This window comes from Cygnus olor, chromosome 2, assembly GCF_009769625.2.
Source record: "Cygnus olor isolate bCygOlo1 chromosome 2, bCygOlo1.pri.v2, whole genome shotgun sequence".
NCBI lineage: Eukaryota > Metazoa > Chordata > Aves > Anseriformes > Anatidae > Cygnus > Cygnus olor.
The window spans coordinates 67,151,571-67,169,995 of record NC_049170.1 but is presented as its reverse complement, the minus strand read 5'-3'; the positions used below and the strand labels follow the sequence as shown (position 1 = coordinate 67,169,995).

General features: G+C 43.3%; 1 protein-coding gene across 3 annotated transcripts in view; it reads right to left on the bottom strand.

Moving 5' to 3' along the window:
- DCLK3 (doublecortin like kinase 3) overlaps window positions 1-17,853 on the bottom strand; it is a 29,047-nt gene extending 11,194 nt beyond the window's left edge. For 2 of the 3 annotated variants that reach the window (XM_040548912.1, XM_040548913.1), the window contains exons 1-2: window positions 17,366-17,853; window positions 130-2,006 (exon numbers count right to left, since the gene is read on the bottom strand). In XM_040548912.1, the coding sequence (XP_040404846.1) occupies window positions 130-2,006; window positions 17,366-17,435 (1,947 nt within the window). In that variant the 5' untranslated portion in view covers window positions 17,436-17,853. Of the gene's footprint in view, window positions 1-129; window positions 2,007-17,155; window positions 17,233-17,365 lie in introns of those variants that run through there. The other variant, XM_040548914.1, reaches the window with a different exon arrangement.
- Between the last annotated feature and the right edge of the window lie 572 nt (window positions 17,854-18,425).

The window sequence follows — 18,425 nt, the reverse complement described above, 5'->3', positions numbered from 1 at the left end:
CTTTCCAAACAGTACTGCCACAGTACATTCTCTTCACATATTATTTGCCTGAAACTATTCAAACAACCATAACAAAAATGAAAATAAATCCCACTCCTGCAAATATACAGTGTGTTTGCCCATACTTACCAAAAGGTTCTCTGGTTTGAGGTCTCTGTGGACGATGTTCTTGCTGTGAATATACACCAGGGCTTCACACAGGTCAGTGATCATGACAGCAGCATCATGCTCTGTGAACTTCACACTTTCTATGATTGCATCAAATAAGTCCCCTCCTGGGACATACTCCAGGATTAGGTAGATCTCAGCCTCTGTCTCATACACTTCAATTAAGCTTACTATATTGGGATGAGAAAGACTCCTAATGATCAGAATTTCACTTTCCATCATGTCCTCTTTCCCCTTCAGCTTGGATTTATCCACAATTTTCATGGCATAGATCTGATTAGAGTTGCAGTGGCGACATTCCTTCACCACCGCAAAATTCCCATCCCCAATAGTCCTGCCAATCTCATAGTGGTTTTCCACATCAGTTCTGTTTTTAATGGCATGCCTCTGGCTTGTGTTTTCCAATCCTGGAGCCTTGTTTTCTTCTTTATTCATTCTACGCTCTCCTGTTTTCTCTCGTCGAGTCACGTCATTCTCTCTGTGTATGATATTTCCCTCTCTCCTGGCACCCTCCTCTTTAGCCCTTTGACCCTCTCTGCTGTCCCTATGTACTTTAGATGGTTTCTCAGCATCCCTTGGAGTGTCTTTCGTTAGCCAACCATTTTGATTAGTTACACAGCTACTTCCATTTTCTTCCTTCACTTCATGAGTTATTTGCAGCCCTTCCACAGCATTCTTCTTGATTTTCACCACTTCTTTCTCGCGGTTTTCATGTTTCTCCAGATCTCTTTTTATCTCAATGCTCTTTTTTTGCTTTTCCAGCCGTTCATTAACATTCCTATGTAGAGGTTTCCAGGTCTTTCTGCAGCCATTCTCTTTCCAGCCAACTTCTTCACCTTCCAGAGGAATTTCAGAAGATTTTCGGCTATTCCTGATTTTTGCATTTCTTTCTACCTGATACCTCTGACATGCACCTGCATCCAGGTCTGTGTTCTCAAATGAAGTCTCAGCATGCCTTTCCCTTCGTAACTTTTGCCTTGCCTGCCTTTCATGTTCACACTTCTCACACCTCACTACTTCCACTGTAATCTCTTCTAATCCCTTCTCAGGGCTCCTCTCTTGCTTAAGGTACCTCTCACTTTCTCGGATTTTTCTAGAAGGCCTCACTCCTTGCTCACCATCCCAACTCTCTCTAGTCCACTTTTTTTTGGTTCTCATTTTCTCTTCTTGCTTTGTCTTGGCTTGACTTTTTCTAGCTACCATTTTGGGAGACATAACATCACCGCAATTCTTGGCGATCTCTGCCTCATCAAATCCACTGTCCACTTTTGATGCTTTGTCATACAGCCTGCTCTTCAGTTTTTGGGACTGCTCCTTATCCTGATGAATTGCACTGGCAGCATAAGGATTTTCAGGACAAAGTTCTTGTATTGCCACTTCCAAGTTTTTCAATGTAAGGGGCTCCCTCCCCATAGCTATGAACACATCGCCCTCCCTGAAGAAGTCAGAAACACTTCGGATTTCTCTGCCTCTCAGATTGTAAAGCTTTCTCACGTGGTCATTCTTCCAGCATGGAAATCCCAAAGCTTCTGAAATGTCAGCCATCAGCTGCTCAAAGGTCTGGACAAATCTCCTGTTCAGAAGCAAGGTTATCTTTTTGAGTGTATGCCCGCTGGGTTTCACCACTGTAATAATCCTTGGCTTCACAGGACTGTGCTCTGAATGTATTGTATGAAAACCATTCCGGGGATTAAAAAATGAAGACCTATAGCTGCTCGCATTCACACATTGTTTTCCACAGTTTCCACGACCAACTGGAAGACAAGTCCCGTGTAGTTTCCTCTCTGTTACTTTTGAGCTTGCACTGTGAGATGTGTGGTCAAACATGCTTCCGTGTCCTAAAGCAAAGAAAGAGCAGGCACATTATTCATTGTCCATCATCAGATCTTTCAGAGTAATAATTTTCTGTGTATCAGTGTACATGAACTCAGGGAGTAAGGGTACTTGCAAAGAACTTTAACTGTCTTTAAAGAATAACTTCATATTCATGCAACTACAAACATGGTGAGAAAATACTTATTTTCTTTCAAACCTAAGTATGTAAGTAGTTAGTGAAAAAGAGATGTTATTCAAAAAAATATATTGGAAACAGATTTTTCTCCTAACTGCCTTCATCTGCTAGTCATCTCAGAAAAAAATGGGGTTACTTGGGCTAGGATTGCATCCAGATTGACATCCTGTCACAAATCTACCTTCCATGAACTCACTTGATACCTTTCTGATCCCAATTACAATTTTGGCCTCACTAAACCCTGCAGCAGCAAGTTCCACAATTATACTGCATGAATTAAGATAAATTAGTTAATCCTGGCTTTAAATTGCTACCAGATGGGTGTGTGCAACCTTATATTCTTATAAATAATTACCTCCCCTTCATGTTCCCTAGGCCATTCATTTAGTTTCTAGGTTTCTATAACAATGTAAGTAAATAAGATTTTTTTTTTTAAATAAAGTATTACTTATGTAATTTTATAGCAATTTTTATTGTGCTTTTAATTTTTTCCTTAAAGAAAGGCATCTTAGTTCTGTTTGATATTTTGGTTTAACTTTTTTATTCTAGAAACTTATGTAAAATCAGGAAGTCATAAATATCCTCTAGGGACAATAACTATTTTTCCTCCAGTATTTCAGCATAGGACACCAATCAACAAAGAAAGCAGCGCCATTTTTTGCATGTATTTCTGAAAAGGAAAAACTAAAAATGTAATACATGGTTACGGTCAAGACATCACAAAATTCAGTCTATAAAGACAAGACTAAGCTAAGAATAATAATGTCAACTTAAAGTACACAGATCTCTTGTACTTATTAAAACTTGATTACCACACAATTCTTTTCAGCCTCAAGAAGTAACCTTTCATAATGACATCACAGAGTGCTTCCACCTCCTGTTAGTAGTTTTACAGTTCAGTAGGGAACAGACATTCAATACATTTGAACTAAAAAACATTTGATCCTAGATCAACCTAAGAGTAGCCACAATGATTACTGAACCATTACAAGGTAATTCCCATATCATTTTTATATAGGAATATATGGCTTATCTCCCAGAGAATCCCACTCTTTTTATACGTTATTATGACTACATAGCCATAGCCATGTAGCAGTGTGAAAATCCGCAAAGGAAAATCTATGTGTATGAGCACTCCTCTTGGGGCTAGGGCTAAGAGATGCATGTTCAAGAGGTCTGGCAAGCTGAAGTCTACCACATTTTGGCTTTCAACTGTTGAAATGCCATTTTCAGTATTTCAAGCTATATATTTTCATTTGGCCCTTCCATCAAGGCAAAAAAAATAAGTGCAGAGGAAATACGCCTCCTCACTTAGGATAAGGAAAAGGAAAACTATGCCAAGCACTGCCACCTTCACTGGGGAGCACATGGGGAGACGCTGCTACAGACCTCCATTCTGCTACTGCCTTGTCCAGTGCTGCGATAGAGGATGCTCCTTTGTTGCAATACTCTCATGAACTAAGTGCTGGGTGTACCTCAGCATGCTCCTTAGTGCTTGGCTCCATTTCCTTTCTCTTCCAAATGAGATAGATACTGAAGAACCAGATAAATATTACAAAGAAGTCCAGCTGTCAGCATGCTGATTGAAGACGTAAGCATTATATAAGAGCTATGTGACTAATGCTTGGTGGTTGCACAGGTTATTTCTGTCTTCATTCTACTTTTTAAGGATGATCTCTTGTTACCAAAAGATGAAAACATATGTGCTAGCAGGTTTCCAGCAATCAGACATTTACATTCTACCCAGAATAAAGCTGACTGTGAAGGCGGGGGGTGGGGGGATGGGGGGGGGTTCAGCTGTAATAACAGTTCTCTGAAATCTAAATAGTTTCCAGCACATATTGGTTACCAGGAACTGCCGAAGCTCTGAATTTAATCAACATTTCCAGATTCCTGTGTACCCACTGTCAAAGTACTACCTTGCTTATAGGAACAGTGCGTGACATTTTTACGACTTATAATCTCTGTACAACACAAAAACAATGCTGCACTAATAATGACTTTTGCCACAGATTTATGTTTCTCCCAGCCATGCTGCTATTATCATGATTTTCTGCAAACCATTCATTTTAAGTGCCTGGCTGCATTGTTTCAATTACCCAAATATCGATAGCGTTCCCTTTCTTCACTAAGTCAGCTAAGCTTTAAAGGGAAATCCCATTTACTTTTTATTCTATAAATAATGAAATAAGAGTTTTACTCAATTAAAAAAACACACAATCCAGGGATGTGTTTTTGTGCCTTTTAAAGTGCCTTGGTTCCTAACCAAAACAGCTTGATGCAAGTCACAAGTTATAAAAACAACCATTTTAGGATTAAGAATAATATCGCATCTTTTTCTAACAGGAAGAAAGAAGTTACTTGAGCGTCTAAATAAACACAAAGGTACCTCCTACTGTTTTCTGAGAAAAGAGGGAAGTGCCAAATTTTGTCAAAGTGGTTGCAATGACTAATCTATATATTACAAAATCTAAAATTAATTTCAACTGCCTGTTACAGCTATGCATTTTACTTATTTTCCAGTTATGCTAAGTTTATTTTAGTTGATAGATATGAAGCAAGCTCCAGTCTTTCAGGAAAGCGCACACACAAGGCAATAACGAGCTTTTCTAGAAAGCCTTCAAAGGTCATGCATGACTCCTATAACTACAATTCATACTGCTTCAAAATCTTGTTTCCATATTTATACAGAAGTGGGAGAGGAAGGAAGAGGGAAGTAGAATCAGAAACACTTCAATGAGTCCGAGTGCTGGCAACTGATGCATCAGAGAATAAAATGTGGTTTTCTTTTTACTGTCATAGTGAGTGCTAATGGTTATAAAATATGTACATTTCTTGCAAATTTTAATATGTATGAATTCATGCAAACAAGTCCTTTTTTTCCCCTCTATATACACTTGTGTATCACCAAATATCAACACAAATGGGAACCCAAGCAGGTTGCAGGCATAAGAAGTTTAGCTATCTGCTGACCACAGCACATGTGTTCCCTTGAAAAAGAGGTTGCTGCATAGAGCACAGCTTCTGGGCTTCGTTTTTAAAAGCCAGTTCACAAAGCACCTGTGAAAGCCACAGTCAATCCTCCTGGGGTAGAGTACAGGGTGAGGAAAGCATAAAGCTTCTACCAGACCTTTCCTGGCAGGGGCTTGGTTCATACTCTGGAACTGGTGTAAAATAAAATAAATTCAGACCACCTAAGCTCTGAATAACATGCATATACAGAGTTTCAACCACAACGTCTTAATGAATTGCCTGGCTATCCCCCCCCCACCACCCCCCAACAGGAGCGTAATGGGGTTTGCCAGAGGTCACCAACCATCACAATTAAAAATTTATTGCTGCTATTTGCCCTTCAAAAGTTATCCCTTCCCTTGACCAGTCTAAGTTTTTGTTCATTAATTAAAACATTTCCACTCATCTTACTTTCCTTTTTGGCTCTCCAGGTGGAGATCATAGTTTCAGTAATTAACTGAATGCTTTTACCCAGCAGCTAATTCTGCTATCAAGTCACAGATTGCAATGCAATTAAATTTTTACAAGGAGCATTACGACACAGTTAAAAACAGACAGAAACACTGAAGTAGGATCTAGTTATGGGCATCACTTTCTAGACTAAGATGTTGCTGCTTAAGCCCTGCAATTTATTTCAAGAGCCTTGGATCAATACGAGAGTCTTCACTCACAAAAGTAATTGTGAGAGCTCCTGAAAACATCAGTAGGATTACTCACAGAAGTGAAGCTGCACATAACAGAAATTGTGTATCGGGAGTGATTTTGATGTATTAGTCCAAAGACAGCATAAACAAGATACTCTTTCATATGAGAAGAGAAAGAACAGCACTAAAAATGCTTCTCCTTAAACTCCAGCAATTCCTGTTGAGGATATGCAGAAAAACAAAGACCACAAGAAAAAAAAAGTAATCTTAATCAGAACCCAACTTTTCATTTACGTCAAAGTATCAAAGAAGCATCTCAAAGTAACTGGGAATAAAGAATCTCTCTGGCCTTTAACTCAGAGCAGCCAAGTACATAGGTCACATACCAATGAGCATTAGCAGCCAGCTGCAGGATGCAATGCAAGTCCTCTGGAAGCACGCTATCCTAAGCTCCTTTTCTTGCTGTAAATTACTAAATGTCGCAACTTTCAGAGCTAGTGCATGCTGTTAGTGTCCAAGGCTGAAGAATTAGTACGACAAGTCTTAAGGTACTAAATTAGTTACATGGAAACAAAATATGATCACAAGCATCCTTTTAAGTCAAGTATATTTTACACGTGCATTATTTACAGCCCTGCTTGTAGTGGCCCTCTTGAGTGTCATCACGCAGCACTTGTAGGGCAACCAGGCCCAGTCAGCATAGGTTTATGAAAGGCAGGTCCTGCTTGACAAACCTGATCTCCTTCTATGACAAAGTGACGCGCTTGGTGGATGAGGGAAAGGCTGTGGATGTGGTCTACCTTGCCTTCAGTAAGGCTTTTGACACCGTTTCCCACAGCATTCTCCTCAAGAAACTGGCTGCTCTTGGCTTGGACTGGTGTATGCTTCGTTGGGTTAGAAACTGGCTGGGTAGCTGGGCCCAAAGAGTTGTGGTGAATGGAGTCAAATCCAGTTGGAGGCCGGTCACTAGTAGAGTCCCCCAGGGCTCAGTACTAGGGCCAGTCCTCTTTAATGTCTTTATTAATGATCTGGATGAGGGGATCGAGTGCACCCTCAATAAGTTTGCAGAGGACACCAAGTTAGGTGCGTGTGTCAATCTGCTTGAGGGTAGGAAGGCTCTGCAGGAGGATCTAGATAGGCTGGACCGATGGGCTGAGGCCAACTGTATGAGGTTTAACAAGACTAAGTTCTGGGTCCTGCACCTGGGACACAACAACCCCAAGCAGAGCTACAGGCTGGGAGATGAGTGGTTGGAAAGCTGCCTGGCAGAGAAGGACCTGGGAGTATTGGTTGATAGTTGGCTGCATATGAGCCAGCAGTGTGCTCAGGTGGCCAAGAAGGCCAACAGCATCCTGGCTTGTATAAGAAACAGTGTGGGCAGCAGGGCTAGGGAAGAGATTGTCCCCCCTGTGCGGCTCTCGTGAGGCCGCACCTTGGGTACTGTGTTCAGTTTTTGGGCCCCTCACTACAAGAAGGACATCGAGGTGCTCGAGCGAGTCCAGAGAAGGGCAACGAAGCTGGTGAGGGGTCTGGAGAACAAGTCTTATGAGGAGCAGCTGAGGGAGCTGGGGTTGTTCAGCCTGGAGAAGAGGAGGCTCAGGGGAGACCTTATTGCTCTCTGTAGGTACCTTAAAGAAGGCTGTAGCGAGGTGGGGATTGGTCTATTCTCCCACGTGCCTGGTGACAGGACGAGGGGGAATGGGCTCAAGTTGCGCCAGGGGAGGTTTAGGTTGGATATTAGGAAGAACTTCTCTACTGAAAGGGTTGTGGTTGTTAGGCATTGGAATGGGCTGCCCAGGGAAGTGGTTGAGTCACCATCCCTGGAGGTCTTTAAAATATGTTTAGACGTAGAGCTTAGTGATATGGTTTAGTGGAGGACTTGTTAGTGTTAGGTCAGAGGTTGGACTAGGTGATCTTGGAGGTCTCTTCCAACCTAGATGATTCTGTAACTCAAACAACAGCGGACAGCAGCAGAGGAAGAAGGAAAGAAATACCTCTGAACACCACATTTTCAGATACTCTGCAAGCCAGTTCAGTGGAAGGTCAGTGTCTGACTGCTTTCAAAAATCCCACCAGCTATCAGGTTGAGACTGTTTTGTTAATAAGAAAAAGCGGGAGATGAACAGTTGGTCAAAAGCTTAGGACTGAGTAAATGTGGCTGAGACATCTCTAAAGGAGACAGACAGTAAGGGAAGCACAGAAGACTGGAAATGGCTTGCCATGTAGGAGACTGGAAGAAGGCATGGAGTGCAGGGATTTAGCTACCAAAGGAGACTAGGGCTATAGACAAACATGTACAGAGACAGATACACAGGACTAAGGAGAAGGGGAGTCACTCAGGCCTCCCACGTGCTGTGGAAGATGAATTACTCCCAGAAAAGAGACAAGATTAGGAATTATAAAACATGGGATGAGGAGCCCTGACAAAGGGATTAAAAGTGGAAGCTGATTGAGGAAACGCAGACAAAAGACAAAATGCAGTAAGAGCTGAAGCTTGCAGGGAGAGAACAAGAAAGCTGGGAACAGGAGAGGGAACTGGAGGGGGCACTGCTCCTCTGGTATCACCATCCAGAAGCCAGCCTGGGTGTAGTAGGGCCAGAGTCTGAAGCTGGAAAAGAAAACCTGGTGTAGATTTGGACTGGGAAGATAAAAGAGGACCAAGAAGTCACAAGAAGGGATGGGGAAAGGCTGCAGGGAACATGGCAAATAGGGCCACAGTTAGATACCCGCTGACTGTAATTTCTGTAAACTTTGCTGACCCAGAGGAAGCAGATGGAGACTGTAATTGGGAAGCAGTAAAACCTGAGGGTGAGAATATGAGCAGGCTGGGAAGTCAGGTTGGATGCTGAACTTTAGCAAAGGGACAAGACTGGGAGCCGTAGAACTGTCCTCATGTCCCTCCTCTGTGATTATTCATAAAGGATATCTACCTCCTGTTGTCACTTTATACTTTACTCTTTTACAGATGAACCGGAATCAGGACTGCATGGTCAAAAAGTGTTGTCTACAGAAACTTTACCGCTGTAATTAGAGTATAGTGAAAGAATACAGGAAGAATAGTTTCTTTGACTACAGGAATACAGCTCTGGAGAACTGCATTGTATCTCAAGCAATTCCATAAACTTTCAGAGCAATCAAATTATTTTTTCAGAGAGGATTACATTCTGGTGCCCAAAACAATATCCTGAGACCCAGTCTGCAAAAGTGCTCAGTGCTCTCACTTGCAAGAGAATTTGCTGGAAGCTGTACTTCAGACACAAAGCAATACATAATACAACACATGCGTAACACTAAGCCATCTAAACATCTTGGGCCTGCGCATCTCAAGTGGCATTCTTGCCCACATTAAAGAATTGAGTATTTTGTGTCTTGACTCCAGCTGAACAAAACACAGTTAATGCCCTCTGTTTAGAGGTTTCACAAAGACACTAGCCCATGTTTGCTACTGCAGCAATAACCATGACAGAAGAGCTCACAAGTACTAACAGCAGGGTCCAAAAAGCACGCAGTGAAAGGCAGGAACAGCCAGGGTAAACAGCGATGCTCATTAGGCAAGCTTTGTCCATCCCATGCACTGATGGAGCCAGAGACCCTGGGGGAAAAAAGCAGCATCTGATAATTTTATTATTGTTTATATCATAATGCACAGGAACAGGGGTGGGGGTAGCACTGCTCATCAACAATCATAGAGGCTTGACTTTGTAACCTGAATAATGTTGGATTGTAAGTATCCAGTCTGGTAGAAGTGCATTGGGCAATGATATATGTTCAAAATATATTTGATGGTAAAACAGTTGTAAAACACACTGTGCAATGAAGTATTACTGTAAATCATACTGTATCATAAAGATGGTTTCCAAAACTAAATAAAGTAAGCATAATCTAAGTACATTCAGATAACCAATGTGTATTTTATCAGATGACATCAGAAATCAACAAATCATGGTATTTCCATGAACTTCTGTCTGCATTAGTACAGAAGTAAAACAAAAATACATTCAATCTTACAAACACCACTTATCAGCTGGACTCTTTCAAGAACAGTTTTAATACTGTCTCAGTCAAAAAAAAGGGAATTAGTTTAATTTTTGTAACATTACTTCTGCTACCCTAAAGGGCATCTCCAGTCATACTCATGTCAGCACATTCATGTTCAGTTTGCACTAATGTAACAGATCAATTGCTGACCTAGTCTAACCTAATTCGCAGAAAACTAAGGTCCCCGGCAGCTCAGGCAGTATTCTAAGTTCACTGAATTAAAACTAATTTGGGCTTATCTACAAAAAGGATGAACCACAATAATATCTGTCTCAAAAATACAGATTTAGCCCTAAAAGGTCCTACAAAATTAATATGACGGGACTTCAAGTTCATTATATTTCATAATTTCACATCAAGCTTGCTTAAGTTCACATGCAGTATTATTTTTCCTGTAACTGTCAGGCCTGCAAACTCAGCTGCATGTCAAGTTGGGCTTCTTCTTTCTCACACATCACCAACAGAACTAAAGCTTCTCCTGGGCAAATTATGTCTGGTCCCATTAAGTGATAGCCAAAGTGTCAGCCATGAGGAAAGAAAACATCCTCAGTACTAATCCTAGAGTACAGAAGTTCAATACACACACACCTTTGTACCTACTCCCTGGTCTCATAAGCACCAAGCAGGCATGAAAACTTTGGCTATATGTCAAGTGCAAATCTTCTACATATACACAGACAGCACATAAGAAAAAATAAGCTTTTGGTTTTAAGAATAAAATACTCTGTCATGTGTGGGAATTAAATGTTGTTTTTGCAGAGTTACATTGTTTAAAGGTAAGGAATGGGGTATTGAGATATGCTTGCAGCCATAAGAAAACTTAGCAGGCGACCTTGTAAAATGCAGACAACCAGACTCCTTAGAACAATTAGGTGAAAGTCACGGTGTCAAGTCAAGTCAGATAAGTCAAGAAACATTACCACTTCAAACAGTAAAAAAGTCAAAAGAAATTTGAAATTTAACAGGCTGGCAACTGAAGGCCATGCATTGTCTGTGAAGCATCGGATAGGTTGTGAACCTGGATTACCCAGTCAATGGGGAAACAGGGGAGGGTCCCTGTCATCAGAAAGTATATAAACTGTGTTTTGGAACCAGTAGGTGCACTCCTGCTTGTGGGACGCCTGCCATTGCAATCGCGAATAAATTACTACTTCACTGAGATCCTCGCCTGAGCCTAAGTTATTGGCTACGGAGTGTTTCTCACAATTTGGGGGCTCGTCCGGGATCCAGTCACCTACTGGGGAGCCCCACCACCGCAGCAGCAGGAAGGCATGCCCCGCTGATTTCAGCGGTCCTATGCATCGAAGGTGGCGGTTCTGCGGAGAGCTGACAGAGGGCCCGAGACTGATTAAAGAGGCAGGATCCATGAAGTAGTGGGGAAGGGAAGAAGGTAGGCACTCCGGGTTTAAGAATTGATCCGGTAACTCTGTGCACAGACCAAGGTAAGAAATATTAAGTATTGCCTTGGGGGTCAGGTGAGACTCTGTGTGATGTGTGATTGAGACGTACTTTTGTACGAAGCGAGTGTGGAGTCCTGATCTGCAGTTCCATAGCTCCACGAGGGGCGCGGCCAGAGACGGACAAAGCGTGAGATAAGGGAGAGAAAGGAAGAGTCTCGGGAAATTTGGTGTATGGTAAGACCTTGTACAGGGAAGTGCTTGGCAGTACACCAGGGAAATTTGGTGTACGGTAGCCCTTGCACAGGGAAGTGCTTGGAAGTACACCAGGGAATCTGGTAAACTCATAGGTGTGTGGTACCCCTTGCACGGTAAAGTGTTTGGCAGTACACCCCCATTTTCCAGAAATCGGAACCTTAGTGCGTGGAACCTGCAGGAGGGAAATTTCTGTACCCGCACACTGACAAGGGCTAGGAAAAATGGGAAATATGAGTTCCAGGGGACAGGGTGATATCCCTGGGGGAGTGCCTACCAAAAGTTCTTCCTGAAGAATTATATGAAATTGGAAAAATAATCTCAAAAGTACAGGAGATGATAAAAGAAAAAAAAAAAAGAAATGGTTAAATATTGTGTATCAGTCTGGACAAAAGGACCAATTAAGGAAACAACAGTATTTTGGCCAAAATACGGGTCTGATGAAAATTCAGGCTTTAAATTTATGTGTAAACAGTAAGATTCCTTTTTTTTTTCTTGGAGAAGGAGCCAAGTTATGCTCCCTATAATCCTAATATTGCACCGGTGGCAGCAGCAGTCGCTCCTGGAAGGGAGACAGGGACTGCAATTAACATTGTCCCTAGAGAAGAGCGTACTCTAGGCTCCGGCAAGAATTAGAACAAGGTAGAAGAGATTCTGAGAATTTTGCCTTCCCTGATACTAACAGTACTAACACTAACTGTGAATCCTCTTAGGTGAACTCCCCCCTCTCCTTACTGGCAGAGAGGTGTTAGGGGTTTTAAGGAGGAGATGAAGCCTTTAATTGAGGACCCCAACAGGCTAGCTGAACTATTAGACAAGTTCCTAGGACCTCACTTATACTCTTGGGGAGGAATGATGTCTATAAGTATGTTGTTTACAGGGAAAGAAATGGGAATGATCAGGAGGAGAGCTGCTATACAAAAATGGGAGAAAGCTCATCCTCCAGGACCACGGGTAATACCGGCAGGGCAGAAATACCCACGTGCCAATCGTGTCTGGAATAATAATAATGCACAACACAGAAATCATATGAGAGACTTGGGGTCAGAATGAGAAAGTACTCATGGATGAATCCTGAGGACCCGGTGTCCCGGGGGCTCTTGAAAGTTCATTTTGTGATTAAAGCCTGGCAAGATTCACAGAAAAAGCTCCAGAAGGTGGGGGGATGTAGTGAACAGTCACTGTGGGGGACCCTCCTGCAGGAGGCCCTGGAGGTGTATGTCAGGAGGGGAGATGAGAAGGAAAAGCAGAGAGCGAAACTAATGGTATTGACAGTGATAAGTGAAGAAACATTACCACTTCAAACAGTAAAAAAGTCAAAAGAAATTTGAAATTTAACAGGCCGGCAACTGAAGGCCATGCATTGTCTGTGAAGCATCAGATAGATTGTGAACCTGGATTACCCACTCAGTGGGGAAACCGAGGAGGGTCCTGTCATCAAGAAGTATATAAACTGTGTTTTGGAACCAGTAGGTGCGCTCCTACTTGTAGGGTGCCCGCCACTGCAATCGCAAATAAATTACTGCTTCACTGAGATCCTCGCCTGAGCCTAAGTTATTGGCTACGGAGTGTTTCTCACACATGCAAAGCAGAATCTAGAGACCTCCAAATCTTTCAGTCCCATAAATGCCCATTCCCATTCTTTCACGCATTTACTCTAGTCCCTTCTCCCTGCTCAGTTCTCTCATTGTCACTGCACTGGCAGTTTTGGGACACAGACCCCTGACTTTATGGGAGATCACAGAAGGCAAAGAGTATCAGAGAAGCTAAAAAGCAGGCAGACGTAGCGAGAGAGCTCCGCAGATGGGAAGGTCTGTCTGGAGGGAGGGCCTGGATGAAAAACCCTGCGGCTGGCTGGACTCTTGCCAAGGGAGGAAGACTGTGGGATGCCCACATTGGATCCCTCACTACAATCTCTGGATTTTTCCACTCTGAGGACAGATGCTGCCTCTGTGTCACCAACAGCCCAGTGTGGGTGCCAACCTGCAGTGAAACACATGTAGGAGGCTCAGCATGCAGGAACATGTGACCGTATTTACTGTATTTGAGAATCGTGAGGGATAAATGACATTTAACAGCCAGCCTTCCTTCTTTCTCCTCAAAGAAGATGAACTCAGAGTTTTGCTTTCCTCTTTCTCTCATCTTCCCCGCTCAGTCCCTAAATGCTCTGAGCCTCTTTGCGGTCTGCCCTGGTCCCCTCCCATCTGGCTCCCCCCAGAGACCGAGACTGCTGCAGGGCAGCCTGGTTTGCTCCGATGGTTTTACACTCCCTTTCCCCATCGGTCACAGTAGACAGGCAAAAATTACCTTCCTAGCCACTCACCTGCTCCCCCTGGAGGCCCACAGCAACTCCACCATACAGTTTAAGACCTAAATCAAGCCATTTGTAACTAAAAAAATAAAATATTTACTGAAAACACAGATGGCTATTGCCATGTGTTAGTGTTAAACTGAGCTGAATCACCCCCAGAGCAGCAGATGAAGGTAAAGATTGCATGTAGCCTGGTAATGAGTCATAAGTGCCATCATTTTTTTTTTTTTTTTTTTTTAAGAAAGAGCAGAACCCCACTTTCATTACCTTTTCTTTCTGACATTTTAATGGTAGCAAATTAAGAAGTGATCATAAAGAAAGCCCTTTATAGAAGTATACAGATGCATAATCTGTAAAGACTAAGTGCACTACACGTGAAATGAATCAGTGCATTTGGAGGTGTGAGACTCAGTTTAAGTTATAACCCTGAACAAAACCAAAAAAAAGAACGTTATGAAACTGTTCATTTCTTTCAAAGATGACAGGCTGTGTGTTTTATTAGGAACAGCCATGCCTGCTTTCTTAAGTTTGACAGGTTTAGGGTCTGCCCCAGTAACCAGGGACATGAGCTCCGCAGTCCAGGACCTTCCATCAGGAATATTCCAGGAGAGGACAGAACTGACAGAAGGAAACAAGAACATCTTACATGACTGCAAGATTTGCCAGGATCCATCTGGCAAAGCCCTCTGTGTGTTTCTCAAAGTACAGGCAGTTTTGCTTTCATGTTGATGCTCTTGACCCCCTAAACTGCCATGTACTTCAAATTATTTATTCATGTTTCATCAAAAGCAAACTTTCATTTCTTCTTAATCCTGTTAGCCAGCATTGTCTCAGCCAAAGGAGCAGCGATCTGTTTCTTTAGTGTGGGATTTTACTTCCATTGCTTCCTAAATCTCAACTTGATGACTAATTAGTTGCAACTGAGCAAATCCAGTGAAAATAAGAGAGCTTGCAGAGGTGTCGCTGAGCGTTTAATTAGGCTTCCAGATTCTTTATTACCAATAATCTCATTGCATAACTAAAGGGAAGACCCAGCTAGAGCCTGATTCTCTATCTGGTTTGCAAAAGGGACCATTACCACAAAATTTTGCTTGGAAATCTAGCACATTTAAGAGAGGTTAATTCCCATATAAATGTAGAATTCCCACCCCATTACTACAGAACCACATTTTCAGAAGAGAGCCATATACTGAAGTTAACACTGCAAAACAAATCGTTTCACAACACTTCTAAAAGAAAATGGATTTCTCAGACAAAACTCTAAGCCAGTGTTAATTATACTTAAAAGCATGATGACAAGCACAAAAATGAGGATTTTCACACCGCCAGACAATATCCAGTATTTCTATTAAGTACCTTATTTGAGGTGACAAGAAAAATGAAAAAAAGTATATGTGCAGGCTAGCAATACTGATTGAGCAGGAGATGGTGTTTTCAGAATGATTACTGGGAGCTTCCTCTAAGAATACATGACATAGGCAATTGTTTTGCGTTCTTACAATAACTAGACTGAGTAAACTACACTAGTAACAGAGGGAAGTTGGTGAGTTAGCCTGACTTTCACTTGCAGTAAATGCAAATTACTGTGAGGCAAGATGAACAAATTGCAAATATTACTAAAACCTCAAATCTACTTGAGAATCAATCAAGGCAGTAGCTCTAGTGCCCCTTTTTCAGTATTTCCAGTTACTGGATGGATACTTTCCAAAAGGACAGACCACGTACCCTAAAAACAAGAAAAGCCTGGAAAACAGTATGCTTTTAAGAAGCAAAGTTAACAGAAATGTCATATTCACCTCTTTCAACTACTACATTTCCAGCTCTGATCCAAGTTACACTGAAGCTAATTAAAAGATTCACATTACCTTCAGTGAGAGCAGTATCAGAGCTAAGTGAGACTGCTGGAGTCACCGTAATGTTCTGATGCTAATTGCACGTACAAGAAAATCTATACAACACTGACTTCAAATGCTTTTAAGCATTTAGGAATCATCAAGTCAAAGCAAAAGGGCAAAACCAGCAACATACACCGACTCAATTAGCCCTAGAACTGTTGGAAAAGAAGGAAGGACAATCAGCTTCCCTGATTTCTACAGAACTATACATGTTTCTGTAGAAACAGAAACTAAACTAAGTGATCTTAGAAATGGGAAGTAAATCCCACACAACCTCCCATAGACACCACAAGCTGAGAGCCCCACAGATGCCAAAAACGTGAAGCTCTGCAGAACACTACTAGAAAAAGCAGCAGTGCAGACATATACAAAGTATATAGTGATGCTGCTAAAGAATACATTTAAAACCCAGCTTAACATGCCCAAGGTAATTAACTTCAGTTTACAGAAAAAAAAACAACAAACAATACAACAGAGAAGAGGTAACTTCTGCACAGCTCAAATTCAGAGTCTTGAACAGCTGCCAATAACTTGAATTAAAACTAAGTTACCTTTGCTGACAGTTTAAGCCCAAGTAACCAATTCAGGTTAATGAACCACAGATGGAGATTTACCAGAAGCTAACTCTCAGATGAGATGTCCTAGCATCCTACAACAAACTTTCGTGGAAAGAGTCATGCCATTTCAGGAGATTCACACCTGTTACACCTCAAGAAAGAAACTCTGCAGAATCAGTTCTATCCAAAGAGCCACAGGACGGCTTCCTTAGCTAGAAAACGCAGCCACCTCTTGAGAAGACCATGACAGAGTTGCCATAATAACTGCACTTGAATTCTACATAGTAGCTGTAATTTGTTTTGTAAGCACTGTTGGGTTTGCTGACTGTTTTGTGACTCTCTGCCGGTTCTCAACATTTCAAAGTCAAAACCACACCTAGACTGGATAAAAAACATGCCAAGAGAAGAAAGGGGAGGCTAAAGAAAAAGTCGAGGAGGAGATGGGAAGAAAAACTCACATGCAGACACGCACATATTTTTATGTCTGTATAAAGTTCATAGCAAAAGCATGCAAGATGAACTATCAGATTTGGTTATAAACTCCGATTATCCTCTCACACAGAAATGTTACAATAAAAATGCTCACAGGAAGGAGCCAGAGTTTTGTTACACTGCTGCGAGGTCTTATTTTTCTTTTTAAGTAAACTTTTCAGTACACACTGCAGCAAAAGTTTTAGTTTATGGGGTTGTTTCCAAGCTCGGTGTCTCGCAACCTGTAAATTGTTCCTTTAGCTCCAACCAGCAGCCCGCCCAGCCTTAATGCCATCGCCTACTGAACGTCCCCGGAGGAAGGCAGAAAATAATACTGCAGAGCACAAAGTTACGGGGCACTTTTCCTATAAATACCTGCTCTGCTGTTAAACCTACCTGACCAAGTACAGTAGCCGGGGACACAGGGACACAGCCGGCGCCGTACCACGACGCCGCTCGGCTGCCGCCTGTAACAGCAACCACCCGAGCACCTCAGCCTTCCTTCAGCCTCCCCCTTCACCTGCACCCCCCGGACGACCACCAGGGCCCCCAAGAGACCCCCGCCCTTACACCCCACCGTCCGGGGGCGAGGGAGAGCCCACTCACCCGCGCAGCGGCCGTAGGGGCAGCAGGAGCCCGCCGCGGGGTGCAGCGGGGGCGGCGCGGCGGCTGGCATGGTGCCGAGTCAGGGCTCAGTTCGCTCGGGGCCGGGGTCCCGCTGCCAGGAGCAGTGGAAGGGCCAGGATGATAGCGGAGGGGAGGTGGCGCCACGTTATGGGCACGCCAAGCGGTCACACCTCTCCGGCAGCGGCCCGCCCTCCACAGGCAGCCCCACGGGGGGGCTCCTCCCCGCCGCCATCTTCTTGCACCGCCCACGTCTTCCTCTCCGTTTACCGTCCCTCTGTCCTACGTACCTGCAACCCCCGGAGCCGCCCTCCTCACGCCTCTCCTCGTCCTCCCGGGGCTTCCAGCCTGTCCCCCCGCTGCCCTCCTGTCAGCTGCAGACGGTGCAGTTGTACCACGGTGTCGTCCCGTGTGGCCTCCCTTCCCCGTTGCCAAACACCTGTCTGCCGTAGGAGATAAGTCCGTTGGGGATGCCAAAAATGGAAAATGGGGGTGTACTGCCAAACACTTTACCGTGCAAGGGGTACCACACACCTATGAGTTTACCAGATTCCCTGGTGTACTTCCAAGCACTTCCCCGTGCAAGGATTACCGTACACCAAATTTCCCTGGTGTACTGCCAAGCACTTCCCCGTGCAAGGGCTACCGTACACCAAATTTCCCTGGTGTACTGCCAAGCACTTCCCTGTGCAAGGGCTTACCGTACACCAAATTTCCCGAGACTCTTCCTTTCTCTCTCTCATCTCACGCTTTGTCCGTCTCTGGCCGCGCCCCTCGTGGAGCTATGGAACTGCAGATCAGGACTCCACACTCGCTTCGTACAAAAGTACGTCTCAATCACACATCACACAGAGTCTCACCTGACCCCCAAGGCAATACTTAATATTTCTTACCTTGGTCTGTGCACAGAGTTACCGGATCAATTCTTAAACCCGGAGTGCCTACCTTCTCCCTTCCCCACTACTTCATGGATCCTGCCTCTTTAATCAGTCTCGGGCCCTCTGTCAGCTCTCCGCAGAACTGCCACCTTCGATGCATAGGA